Genomic DNA, 12,327 nt, shown 5'->3' with positions numbered 1-12,327 from the left:
GACATTACTCGCCACACACATTGATTATTGCATAACAGTGAAATAAGGATGTTTTCTTATACACGTTTCCTTGACGACGGTGTTGATACGGACATGCCACAGGGAGCAATGTGTAATGAAACACTATTATGCATAGGTAAATGCAAGAGACGTTTTCACGGGGCTAGGTCAAAAAGAAAGAAAATGGATGTAATGCATCCCTTCAAAGATAGCGGTGGTTTTTTGGTGGAGAGCGGATGATCCGATTGTTACACAGGTATCCTGCATATCATGTATAATGGTGCCAACTTTGGATATGTCTCTCTCTACTTGTGGGTGATGATTTATATGCTGCATCACATGATGTGCCGCCACTGGCATGCATGATGCGTGCTGCACTCTCATGTGGGTGAGGTATTTTTCTCTCTCCATGACAGCAGCAATAGCCAACAGCAGCACTTTTTTGTCCACGTGGATCCTCTTTGTTGGGACACAACAACGAAAGGAAGACAATAATGACACAAGTAAAGGTGGGAGATAGATTCATTGTTTACATCCAACATTGATAAAATCCAGTACTAGTATATAACAATGAGAGCTCCTTCCTTCATGACGATCCATCTCGGAGGTCGGAGGATATAGAATGCAAGTGATGCTGGTAATAGTAATGGGCGTTTCTTTTCTGCATATCTTATTTAAAGTTATGCATTCTTCTTGTCGGATGTCGGGAGACGGCGTCAGTGTTGCTGCACCACGAGCCTAAACAACACCCTGTAATGGAGAAACAAAAGGGAGGATGCGTCGAGATGATTCATTTACAGCATCATGAATCGGTGATGTTTCATACAAAATGTGTTTGCAACAACAACAGGAGGAGTAGCAAAAAAGGGATACCAAGCCAAAATGCCAAATGTCAGCGGGTTTAGTTGGCATGTTTCGTTCGTTGAGTCAATCAGTATACGGGGTGAATAATGAATCTATTCCGTTATTCCGCTACTAAGCAGGATTAGTTATCGATCACCACCCACTACGGCCACAGAGTATAATGGTTTCATCTCTTTGGTATCATCGTTTCCAACACACATACATTAATTACAGCCACTTTAGTTTCATGTTTTTCAAGCGTGTATGACTTTTGCAGTGGGCGTGGTGGCAAAGACGTGCATCCTGGTTGTGTCGATATGGGTCATCTGATACCACAGCATGTAAACAAGCTAATGACGGCACTCCTTATACAAGAAACTGGAGACATTTGTAGCGTGTGTATGTGTGGTCTTGGCTGTGACAGGAAAAAGAGAAGGGTGCGAGGAAGGCGCAAAACCTTGATAACAAAACAGTGTTTCGTCCAATGATAAGCTTTACAAGAGCCACACATGGCATCACCTGCTACCAATGTGCTGCTTTCCACCACATGTCGCGTGTCTTCACACTACTATAAAAGCACGTTCCTGATTGGCGTCTTGTCATTTTCTCCCACCTTTACAACAATGCCTTCCATTCTCTTCTGGGATAATGCCATACGCTCACGCCGTACTTCTTCAACCACATCATCACCTTCCTCGTCTTGTTTCCAATCACCAGCCCCCTCTGTACACACACCATCATCTCGTCGTATCATTTGCAACGAACAATTACTCCACAGCGTGCTTGCACGCATGGATCAATTCTCTATCGAAGAAGACGACGACTCATTATGGGCTTTAGCCAAAGATCTCAAACGTCAACAGGAAGAGGACGAGGATCAGGAACGTCCACACAAGGTTGAAGCATGCTATAATCGAGTTATTCGCATAATGTTGTATTATACACGTGCTCAAGCAACACTTCGCGCAGCCAAGTACTACAAGAAATGTATGGATGTGACACTACCATGCTGTGGCCCATCGCATGTACGTAGTTTGGCTGAACACTTTCGTGATTTGGCAGCCAAAGGACTTGAAGACGAGGAAAAACAAGAACAACAGGATCCCACTACGGGTCCCAGCAAGAAAATGTCTGTACGATCCATGTCAGTGAGCAGTTATCGAAGCAGCAGCAGTAGCCAAAGTGGATCAAGTTTCAATTCGACAAGCTCAGCAACATGCACTCGCTGTGGTGTAGAGAAAAAGGCCATGCCGGTATGTGCAAAATGCAAAGCACAGGCCTACTGTAGTATCCGTTGTCTCAAAGCACATCAAACCGTGCATCAAGCATCGTGTCGCTCAACAGCCTCACCTCATTGACAGCAGCAGTAGAAGTAGTAGTACTTGCCACATTATCCGATATTTTGCTCCTCTCGTCATACACCTTGCATACACGAGATGCACACACACACACACCCTATACAACCAAAACTTGCCGTTTCCTTGTACATGTTTTCTCCTTTTGTCATTCCCCTCCCTTCTCAATCGACAAACTTGTAACTGTTTGTTTGCCTGATCTGCAAAACATAAATACTCCGCGCTTTTTTTTCTTGTAACCTGCATTATCCACTGAACCAAATGTCACCTTTGAAGGATTGTTGGAACTTTATAAACACATTATGTCATTGTCAATTGCTATTCTATATGTACATCGGGTATGGGTTTGGTGTTTGAGAAAAGTAAAGAGATATGGTATCAACGAGGATGAATAGGATGGCATGATGAGGAAAGAAGAGAAGCACTCTTAGACTTTTGTATACAATCTCGTGAACACAAAGAATTTGACATCCCTCAACCTCCAATGCTGAAACTCCAAACAAAGCGTAGCGTGCGTGGTGTGTGTGTTTTTGTACGCCAATCCTCCCCCCTTTTTTCCACCTGATGTAAAAAAAAAACCTTCATCACGCAACACCGATAACCATGTTTCTCTCTTTTTGCGTGTATCCCGTCTTTTGGTCCTTGCTTACTACATCAATGTGTCATGTTGTTCAGGTGCATTGATTGGAAGCACAAGATGCAAAACATGTATACAAGACCCGTGTCATTATTGTAGTCGTGGCTACGCACAGCCTCGTCAGGTATCCCAGAAAGCGCGTAGCGATGCTGTGAAGGATATGGAAAAGAAAAACAATACACAGCAGCTTCGTTGCTGTTTCAGAATAGCATTTACACATACACAAACACTCAAGCAATGACACAATCGGTCTTCTTGATAGAAACATGTCGTCGGTTTATTGTTGCATCGGAAGTGTCAAACGAATGTTCCTGTATATACCCTTTGATGGATTACCCGAAATTATATACAAATGTGCAGTTGCTATTATTCTACGCCTTGCTTTGAAGATGCTGCATTGTTGTTCTGATGCCCACCATCCTGCTTTCCTTTTTTCTTTTTCGACTTTTTCGATTTGCCAGTGGTTGATGATGATGATGTGTTGACTCCTCCACTACCACCGCCATCAGTTGTTGTTGTTGTTGTTGCTGCTGCTGTTGCGGGTTTGTTGGTGGTCGATGATGTCGAATCGCTGCTTTGTTGCTGTTGTTCACCCGTAATCCCCGCACGAGTTGCCTTTTCCTTGATGCTCCTCGCACGCTTCAACGTATCAGCATCTTTGCTATCCACCAGCACACGCAAGATGAAGGAGTACGCATCGCTGAATATCCCGTCCCAATTAGGTTTGTCCTCTCGTGCATCCGAAACTAAAAAGTGCTCCAATCAATACCAGCACTTCGCTTCCTTTGATTACCCGTAACTTACCAAATGCACTCAAATTATCGATGGCACGTACAATGTGTCGTTGAATATCAGAAGTCACCGTGTCGTTCTGTCCCATGGCAAGCAACGTAGGTAACACGTCGTATGCATTATCTTTCAAATCACCATCGGTTGCATATGCAAGCATCAATCCATTGTTTTCCTCTGGCAAAACAAGAATAAAAATAGCAATTAGCTTTTGCAATTCGAAACGTCATTGTATAATTGTACATACCATACAGCGCGAAATTGGCTAAGCAACGTGCTACATGTCGATGCACCTCGGCGTGTTCAGGGAACGTAGATGGCACATTGCAGATATACTTGAGCAGCCGTGGTTGCGACATAAGCTTCGTTTGAGACTCTTCTAAATCAATCATTGAGTACCATCAAGCATTGCCTTCCCCTTTGTTCAACTACTTACGGTTAGTTGCAAAGTTGGCCAGTGCACAACATATATGAGAAACAGCCGACGGATTCATTGAAACGTATTTCTCCATATCATCCTTGCCATCCACACTGCGCGAAAGGTAATACGACAAATCTTCTTTTCGCTGCTTGCTGTTATCTTGTTGCGGTAAAAGAGCAATGACAGATACTAACGCCCGAGCCACATCTCCAGCCAATAATGCAGGCTTGTATTTGTCTAAAGATACGTGGTTTAGTTGTTCATGCTTCATGTCACACACTCTCTCTCGCGTTCCCATAATCCTTACCATTTCTCAAAGATAGATAGGCAATCGATTTTGCAAAGTACTTCCGCACATCATCATTGGTAGATTGTATCAGGCTTGCAAACTTATCGGATCCTCGTACAAGTTCAATAATAGCCGGTTGATGCGTCACTAACACATAAAAGGTTATTAAAGGGAACATCACCATATTTTCCACTCATTCAAACCCTTACCCTGACCACTGATAGCCGATATCGCCTTTGCTGCTAAGCTCTGAATGATTTGTCCTCGTTCTTTGAGTTGTAGGGGAGAAGACACCTCTTCATCATTATCATTGCCATTGGATGTTGCCTTGTCCTGCCGTTGCGGATGATGATGGTGATGACTGGCACTGCTGGATGCTACGCTTTGGGTATCTTGTTGATTGGGTGTAGGAGTAGTGGTTGGTTCATAAGCAGCCAATGTCAAAAGCGTGAAAAATATGCCGTCGTCGACAATGTTGGTCTGGCTGAGAATGCCAGCACGAGCAAGCTGATATAGCACATGCGCACAATTGATCACGATCTCTAGTACGACCTCTTGTTGTTGAAGCATGGTGTTCTCCTCATCCTCATTATTCTCCTGGGCTTCGTTTTCTTGATAGCCAGTTGCTGAATGGATTGATGATGGTGATGAATGGTGCTTCTTGGTGTCTTTGGTATCATAGTAAATATAGTGCTCGACCAAATGTAGTAATGGAGGTAGAGCCCATTTGGTGATAATAACAGGGCGTACCGATTCTAACAGCAATAATGAGTCATTCGTTGTTCTTGGCTTCGAAAAAGTAGGAAATGGTACCTTTCTCAGCGAGGATTGCCAGAATCGTAGTGGTCAAATGATGTAACTGAATACTTGATGATGTCCTGCATAGCCATATCAGTGCATCGATGGCGCCGTACGCAATAATGTTGTGGATATCCTTTTCTAATCATCATCCTACGTCAACTATGTCATATAATACTATCCACCACCATGCTTGCATTTACCATTATCTCGCTCAATCAACTCCAATAAACCACGAGCACCATGAATCTACGTGCATTCACTCTTCATATTAATAGATAGTTTGACATGAACCTAGTCATTTCCCTCACCTGGGTCGATAAACCATGATCATCGTCTATCGCATATGTCACCAGATACGCCACCTCGAAGCATCCGTTGCATACTCGTACAGGTCGAGAGCCATACCCAAGTTGCGGAAGAGGTACACTCTTGGATGAGCACTCTTGGCAATAGATGTTCCCACTGTTTTTCTTTTCAATTAGCCCAGTGAACAAACAAGCCGTATACAAACATTACCAGTGCCTGCAATGGTGCTGAAATACGCCCATGGGAATACCATTGAGTTAGTGTCCATTTGGAGAATCAAGTCCAACGATATCCTACCCTACGTCGTATAGCATTGAAAGGCGAGTTGCAAAGAGTGCATTGCGTTACATCAGTGTCGTTAATCCATACTGGGCGAGGGAGTAAGAAGGTTTGTCGGTCATCTTGTAGTTGCATAATAGTCTCAAGGAAAAGAAGTTGTATCAAGGTGTGTATCAAGTTCCGATAAAGCTGATGAGATGGTCATGCATAAATCGTCGACTTTCACTCTCACACATGTCATCCATTGTAGCCATATTGTTATTCAGGAACACTGCCACAATCCCATCCCACTTTTCTGATACAGTACTATCCTATCATTATACTACCTCTCTTCTCACGTCAACACTACACTTATGCAATGCATAGCTCGCACGTCCTTAGTCCCGTGACACAAATTGCCATGGCAACCACATAAGCACACAGCATACAAGCAATAAAACACCTACACACTATGACCCACTCAACGTTTATAAATTGCATAGTATTTGGCATGATCTCATATCGGCTATATATTCTTTTAAATAAATGGGTAGGAAACAACCCATGTCACGTGAAAGAATCGTGCCTGGGCAAGCAACACACATGACTTGGATACAATGAGTCATCATAATGCTCAATAGATAGATTACGCTGTGATACAAAGGCCCCGTATGACATTGGATGCAGATCGTGTTGATCCCTAGAATGCAAATCTTTAAGATGAGTACATCTTTATTGCCCAAGAGACAACATTTCAACCGTTTATTATGGCGTACAAGTGGCGTAAACATCCTCCCCTTTATGCTACCCACCAAAAGTTAGATTAGTATACAACGTGTTATTTGTAGTTTCCAAGGCGTATTTGGGTTTGGAGCTAAGAAGATAAAGGAAAAGAAAACCCGGGGATTCTCATCAAGCCTCACACAATAAGAGGATGCTGCAATTGTTGGATCATGGTTACACCCGCAAACACCAGCATGAATGTCGGGCTTGGCTTTGGCTTTTTTTGTTTTCAAGCTTTGTTATTTACCGCATTTAGGTCCTTTATTTTTAGAGCTTGATGGTTACAATCGACATCTTCCACAATTCCTTGTCTATCCTTTCTTTCTTCTTTTTTCATTCTTGACGAGCCAATGTGGTCTGCCAACGCTGTCGATTCAATAATGCGATCGCCACGAGGATACATCAACCTACTACGCCTTGCGTGGCTTTTGGCACTCTTATATGGTGAAATCTATATTTTTTGGAGTGCAGCAAGACATTGTGCACCATGGCCTGGAAAAAGACAGCACGTATCAAACGTAAGTAGTAGGGATGGTAGAGAGAGTGAAATTGACTGGTAGCCATAGCAACACAATGGCTTACATGCTTTCATTGTTGTAGCCTTTACAACTAGACAGGCTCTTGCTTGTGAGCGATACTCAATTGAAGGACGCATATTCCTACAACATTATACCCGACGTGTTTGTGCGAGTGATTGAGTTTTACAGTGACTTGTACCAAAAGCGCAGTTATCGATATTTGGAACAACAGCTGTATCCACAGGCGACTGTATTTTTAGGAAATTTGATCGAGGGTGGCCGTCAATGGAGTGATGCAGGGTAAGACCCAGGATTATGGTTATCCTTGTGTGTGATGCGTGTATTGATTGTTGTTATCTCCTGTGACACCAGCTTTGAATACCATACTGCGCGTTTCCATCGATTGTTTTCCTCCTCGCAACCACAATATCATATGGCAGGCACACATGATATTGGCTTTGGTGATGGTATCAAATCCCATGAGGTGAACAGGTTCCAGAACGAGTTTGGGTCAACCTCGTATACATTTCAAACGACCCATTACTCTGCCGTCATTGTTGACACACTTTCTTTGTCGTCAACGTTGAATCTCAGTACCAAAGAAACCGCACTAAATCTCAATCTACCACCCCAGCCACGTATATTGTTCACCCATTTGCCGCTATATCGACATGATAAACCTTGCAACGTCATGGATCCATCGTCATCAACAACAAATAGAAAGGATGATCGCCAATACAAGAAATCTTTATCACCACCACCTCATCATCATGAAATCATTCAGGAACACAAGCATCAGTATCAAGGGATGTTGGATCAAGAATTGTCAAAAGAGCTCATGGATTGGATTCAGCCTGTTGCGGTATTTTCAGGAAGCCATCACCCGTATTGCCATGTCAAACACGGTGACGTACATGAAATAACAGTGCCTCCATTCAACATGGGGACCAACGGTGGTAATGGCGTTGTCCTTGTCAACCTTGCGGAGAATGATAGAGTTGCCGCCAAAGTGTGTTGGATGCCTGATCAAGTGGGTATCTATGTTGGATATGGATGTCTTTGGCTGGGGACTCTTTTGGCGTTGTTGTTGTACCATATTGTTCAGCATCGAAAAACAATGACACGGTCGTGGGCTTTGCTAACATCACATGACTACGAAATTGGATACAAGAAGAAGCAACGTGGTGAAATTGTGACCAATGCATATATACAACGACTCAAGAGGAAATGGCTTGTAGACTTTATTCGAGATGTTTTAGAAGTTGGATGCACAACAGCTGCTATGTATGTTGCATGTCTAATAGTAATAATATAAACATAGCCTAAGAGAGATCAGTGACACAAACGGGGGATGAAGATCATTCATTACATGTGCGCATCGGCCACTCGTGCGCGTGTGAGTGGAGTGCGTGGTGTGTGTGTGTGTGTGTGCGAATGGTAGGAGAACTTGCTCCGAAAGAGACTACTACATTATCACTCTTCCGCTCAACATATTGCTACTATCCACCATTGACTTACCTTTGACATGTACGCCAACAATTCATTTGCACGGTATGCCGTGCCGATGAGCGGCAGCAAACAACAGCAGCAGCAACAACAACAACCCACCAATTCGCTTGTCAATCTGCATTCGTCATCCGATGTGTCTCTTTCTCTGGCAGGCAGCACGTCAACCCATGTAGCACGTCAATTATCTTATGCACAGATTTCAAGGCAATCGTCGTCGCCACACCATCATGCTCGTACAGCTGCAGCCATGGCTCGTAATGCTCCTGTTTCTTCGACGGTGACTATCACTGATCCGAATAACCCCAACAAGTCTCTCAACGGCTTCAGCAAAACGGAGGTTGGACGACCAGCAAGATCATCAATGATGAATGAATCGACTGAAGAGAGCTCTCAGACATGGACGACGTTGGATATGGGTGGAATGGGGCTTAAGAACCTTGCATTGGCTGTATGCAATTATTCATTTCTCACCGTGCTCTACTTGAATCACAACAACTTGACGTTTCTACCGCCTGCTCTATCAAAGTTATCTCATCTCAAGACATTGGATGTATCTGGCAACAAACTTACCGATATTCCACCTGATCTCGGATTACTTATCAACCTACGAGAGCTCCTACTCTTCGACAACAACCTCGTCACATTACCATCCGAACTTGGCTCGCTCTATCAACTTGAAACACTTGGCCTCGAAGGCAATCCACTACATCAAGACATTAGAGATATCCTCATTCAAGAAGGATCAGCTGCTGTCATTCAATCTCTACGAGAGAATGCACCAGGTAAACTACTCTTTTAATATCAATGATTGTAAATTAACGGCATTCAATTCGCTAGTGGGGATGCCACCTCCTCAACGAGAGTGGATCGCAGTAGATACCAGCGGATCAGAATCGGATCCAGGTAAAAAAGGATATTGCAATGGATGATACGAGTGCTTACATGGATGATTTAATTAGGGAGATTCACGGTGCTATGCTATAATATCCTCTGTCAAAAATATGTCACGAGTCAAGCCTATGGATATGCACCTTCATGGGCATTGGGTTGGGAATATCGCAAGGAGCTCATCCTCTCTGAAATTTTTGGTTGCGACGTGGATATCGTGTGTCTTCAAGTAAGTATCCATTCATCGACAGCAATGCAAGATGAAGATTGGTTGACAAGGCTATCTAGGAACTATCTCTAGATTTATACGAGGATGAATTCAGGGAGGAATTTAGACAACGTGGTGATTATGACAGCGTTTACTATCCCAAATCAAGAGCAAAGACCATGTCTGGAACAGAGCGAGGCCAAGTGGATGGATGTGCAACTTTTTTCAAATCATCAAAGTATGTCCTTTTCAATCAGCCAAATGGTGATACTAATAGCATGCCCTTTAGGTTCGAATTGATTGAGGTGCATCTAATGGAATACAATCAAAAAGCGCTGCAACGAGCCGATTTCAAGAAGAGTGCTGATATTTATAACCGCGTCATGACCAAGGACAATATCGCGGTGCTCACGATGCTAGAAAACAAGGAAACCTTGGATCGTATCCTCGTTGCCAATACACATCTTCATTGGGATCCATCGTTTGCAGACGTCAAATTGGTGCAAGTTGGTATGCTATTGGATGGCATCGAGAAATTTGCTACAAAGTACTTGAAACCACCTCCCTCTTCACCTAATGGACCCACCTACGCTTCGACTTCGGACCTACCTACTCTCATCGCTGGCGATTTCAATTCTGAACCTGTGTCAGGTGTCTATGAATTTTTGTCAAAGGGATTGGTTCGTGAAAACCATGACGACTTTGGTGAATATCTATACGGCGATTATACCAAGGAAGGTCTCTCTCACAATTTGAGTCTCAAGAGTGCTTATGCATCAATGGATGAGCTTCCCTTCACCAATTACACGCCTGACTTTAAAGGTGTCTTGGATTACATTTGGTCGACAACCAACACGCTTCAAGTCATGTCACTACTTGGACCTATTGACAAGCAGTATCTTGGCAAAGTGATTGGTTTTCCCAATCCACATTTTCCTTCCGAGTAAGTTGGATCTCATCTTTCTCTCTTTTTTCCCCTCATCCATACTCATATCGATCCTATTTACGAACATAGTCATATTCCCATCATGGTTGAGCTTCAGTGTAAGACTCCCAGGGCAGCGGAAAAGAAAGCAGCGGACAAACAAGACAAGCGATAGGCACGCTGTTTGCATGAATTACCCACTCTTTTTTTATTCTTATTCAACCGCACACTTCCTTATCCTCGTATACTCGCTTTCCACATTTCCTTCTCCCTCTCATCCTCTAGTACATATATGTCTTTTGTTTCTTTTGTAATTGGGGCGTTACTTTATCTTTCCATTTTGGCTGTAAATGAATCATTTTCTTTTTCACTTTGAACATTATCTTTATAATCTGCATGGAACAAACTGTTTATCTACGGACTGTCGGTATGACCAGACGCAATCCAACGATCATGGATATGTACAAGAGCCGGTATAATCATGCTTTCAATCTCAACACCTTCATTGAGTTCTTCAGGCGTCAGCGATAGCTCCTTTTCAGTAGCGTTCATAATCATCGTCACCGTTTGTTTACGCGTCTTGAGCATGTTGCCGATCACAACTTGATGTCCATAACGTTGTAATGCTTGTCTTGCCTTGGGAACCAATAACGACATGTCTGTTTCGAGCTATTGGATGTATACTATCATTAGCAATAGTAGATAGCAATGGATGCGTAACTTGCCTTGAACGAAACGATTAAACCTTGTGATGCCCAGTTGCTCACCAATGGCTTTAAGAACTTGGGTACTTGATCCAACACCAAATTAAGAGCACCATCACGTGATTGAATCTTGTGCTCAGCCTATATAAAAAGATGAATACCATTGCCATGGAGACGCATCATCCTATACATTACCATTTTCTGGGATGGGATGAAAAAGTCACTGACGGCAGCTGCAAGGTAGTACATGGATTTATTGCCAAGGCGAGCGAGGATGTGGCATGCGCTTTGTAATTTGAACAAGTAGTCTGAGAGGGTCACAAAGTCGAGTTGCAATAGCATGTTTTGTTCCTTTGCACGATGGTATTCGGTGAGAATGACATGCATCTCCTTTGCATAGGCTGGATCCACTATAGTAGAGAAAGCAACTATCAAAACACAAGCACATAGAAGAAAAGGGGAGATCATTAGTGATGATGACATACCGCATACTGAGCCATCCTCTTTGGTGACCATGTAGTCAAGAAAAGCCCTGTTGGGATTGTGTGTATAGTGGCGTTGGAAAGGTTCGAGACTGAACTGGCGATGCATGAATACAACAGCGTATCCAGCCTTGATGAAGTACTCAGCGGATGTAGCACCACGGTTGCCGTTGCTAAAGTTATCAATGAAGCGAACGGTCTGGTTCTCAAGAGGTACTGTGGTGCCACCACTCTACAAAGAAGTATGTATTAGCTTGCTTTCCAAGTGATACCCATGCCACATAGGAACCCTATCTACCCAAAACTACCCCACACACTACCTTCAACTTACCGTAATGAGGACTACACGAGTACCTTGCTGACGGTGATAATCAACAAAGGCTGACAATCTTTGTTCAAAGCGGTCGAGATCAGCAGGGGGCTTGTTTGTGTTGAAGTAGACATCGGGGTCAATGATGCCTTGACCGTTATCGAGCAGCTGTTCTCCAGAAGTGGCAGGCATGAGGTAATCAGGAATAACTTCTTGGGTGCTCATGATGACTCAGGTGCTTTTATTCGGAGCCTGGTTCCAACGAACGGACGACAAGTTAGCTGTTGAGTGGATAAGTATG

The 12,327-nt window shown here is 43.4% G+C and overlaps 5 protein-coding genes across 5 annotated transcripts; 3 read left to right on the top strand and 2 right to left on the bottom strand.

The window, feature by feature from the left end:
- Positions 1-1,466: 1,466 nt before the first annotated feature.
- On the top strand, positions 1,467-2,201 carry O0I10_007950 (uncharacterized protein; the record flags this gene model as incomplete). The annotated part of the gene is made up of 1 exon (XM_058487958.1): positions 1,467-2,201. One exon carries the CDS (start codon positions 1,467-1,469, stop codon positions 2,199-2,201), a length of 735 nt encoding a protein of 244 aa, XP_058341296.1.
- A 1,000-nt stretch (positions 2,202-3,201) lies between these two features.
- On the bottom strand, positions 3,202-5,855 carry O0I10_007949 (uncharacterized protein; the record flags this gene model as incomplete). Its single annotated transcript, XM_058487957.1, has 11 exons — positions 3,202-3,581; positions 3,640-3,801; positions 3,872-4,003; positions 4,061-4,282; positions 4,353-4,481; positions 4,544-5,089; positions 5,148-5,273; positions 5,336-5,381; positions 5,444-5,597; positions 5,652-5,668; positions 5,739-5,855. The coding sequence occupies 11 exons, from the start codon at positions 5,853-5,855 to the stop codon at positions 3,202-3,204; spliced, it is 2,031 nt and encodes a 676-aa protein (XP_058341295.1).
- A 977-nt stretch (positions 5,856-6,832) lies between these two features.
- O0I10_007948 (uncharacterized protein) lies at positions 6,833-8,315 on the top strand (the record flags this gene model as incomplete). Its single annotated transcript, XM_058487956.1, has 3 exons — positions 6,833-7,000; positions 7,083-7,300; positions 7,373-8,315. 3 exons carry the CDS (start codon positions 6,833-6,835, stop codon positions 8,313-8,315), a joined length of 1,329 nt encoding a protein of 442 aa, XP_058341294.1.
- Positions 8,316-8,525: 210 nt separating this feature from the next.
- Positions 8,526-10,705, top strand: O0I10_007947 (uncharacterized protein; the record flags this gene model as incomplete). The annotated part of the gene is made up of 6 exons (XM_058487955.1): positions 8,526-9,291; positions 9,347-9,412; positions 9,469-9,626; positions 9,686-9,843; positions 9,895-10,548; positions 10,621-10,705. 6 exons carry the CDS (start codon positions 8,526-8,528, stop codon positions 10,703-10,705), a joined length of 1,887 nt encoding a protein of 628 aa, XP_058341293.1.
- A 239-nt stretch (positions 10,706-10,944) lies between these two features.
- Positions 10,945-12,251, bottom strand: O0I10_007946 (uncharacterized protein; the record flags this gene model as incomplete). Its single annotated transcript, XM_058487954.1, has 5 exons — positions 10,945-11,199; positions 11,256-11,375; positions 11,430-11,644; positions 11,720-11,948; positions 12,048-12,251. 5 exons carry the CDS (start codon positions 12,249-12,251, stop codon positions 10,945-10,947), a joined length of 1,023 nt encoding a protein of 340 aa, XP_058341292.1.
- Between the last annotated feature and the right edge of the window lie 76 nt (positions 12,252-12,327).

This window comes from Lichtheimia ornata (genome assembly GCF_029851405.1).
Source record: "Lichtheimia ornata isolate CBS 291.66 chromosome Unknown scaffold00040, whole genome shotgun sequence".
Classification (NCBI taxonomy): domain Eukaryota; kingdom Fungi; phylum Mucoromycota; class Mucoromycetes; order Mucorales; family Lichtheimiaceae; genus Lichtheimia; species Lichtheimia ornata.
The sequence above is the reverse complement of the archived record's forward strand: the minus strand, read 5'-3'. Positions and strand labels throughout refer to the sequence as shown.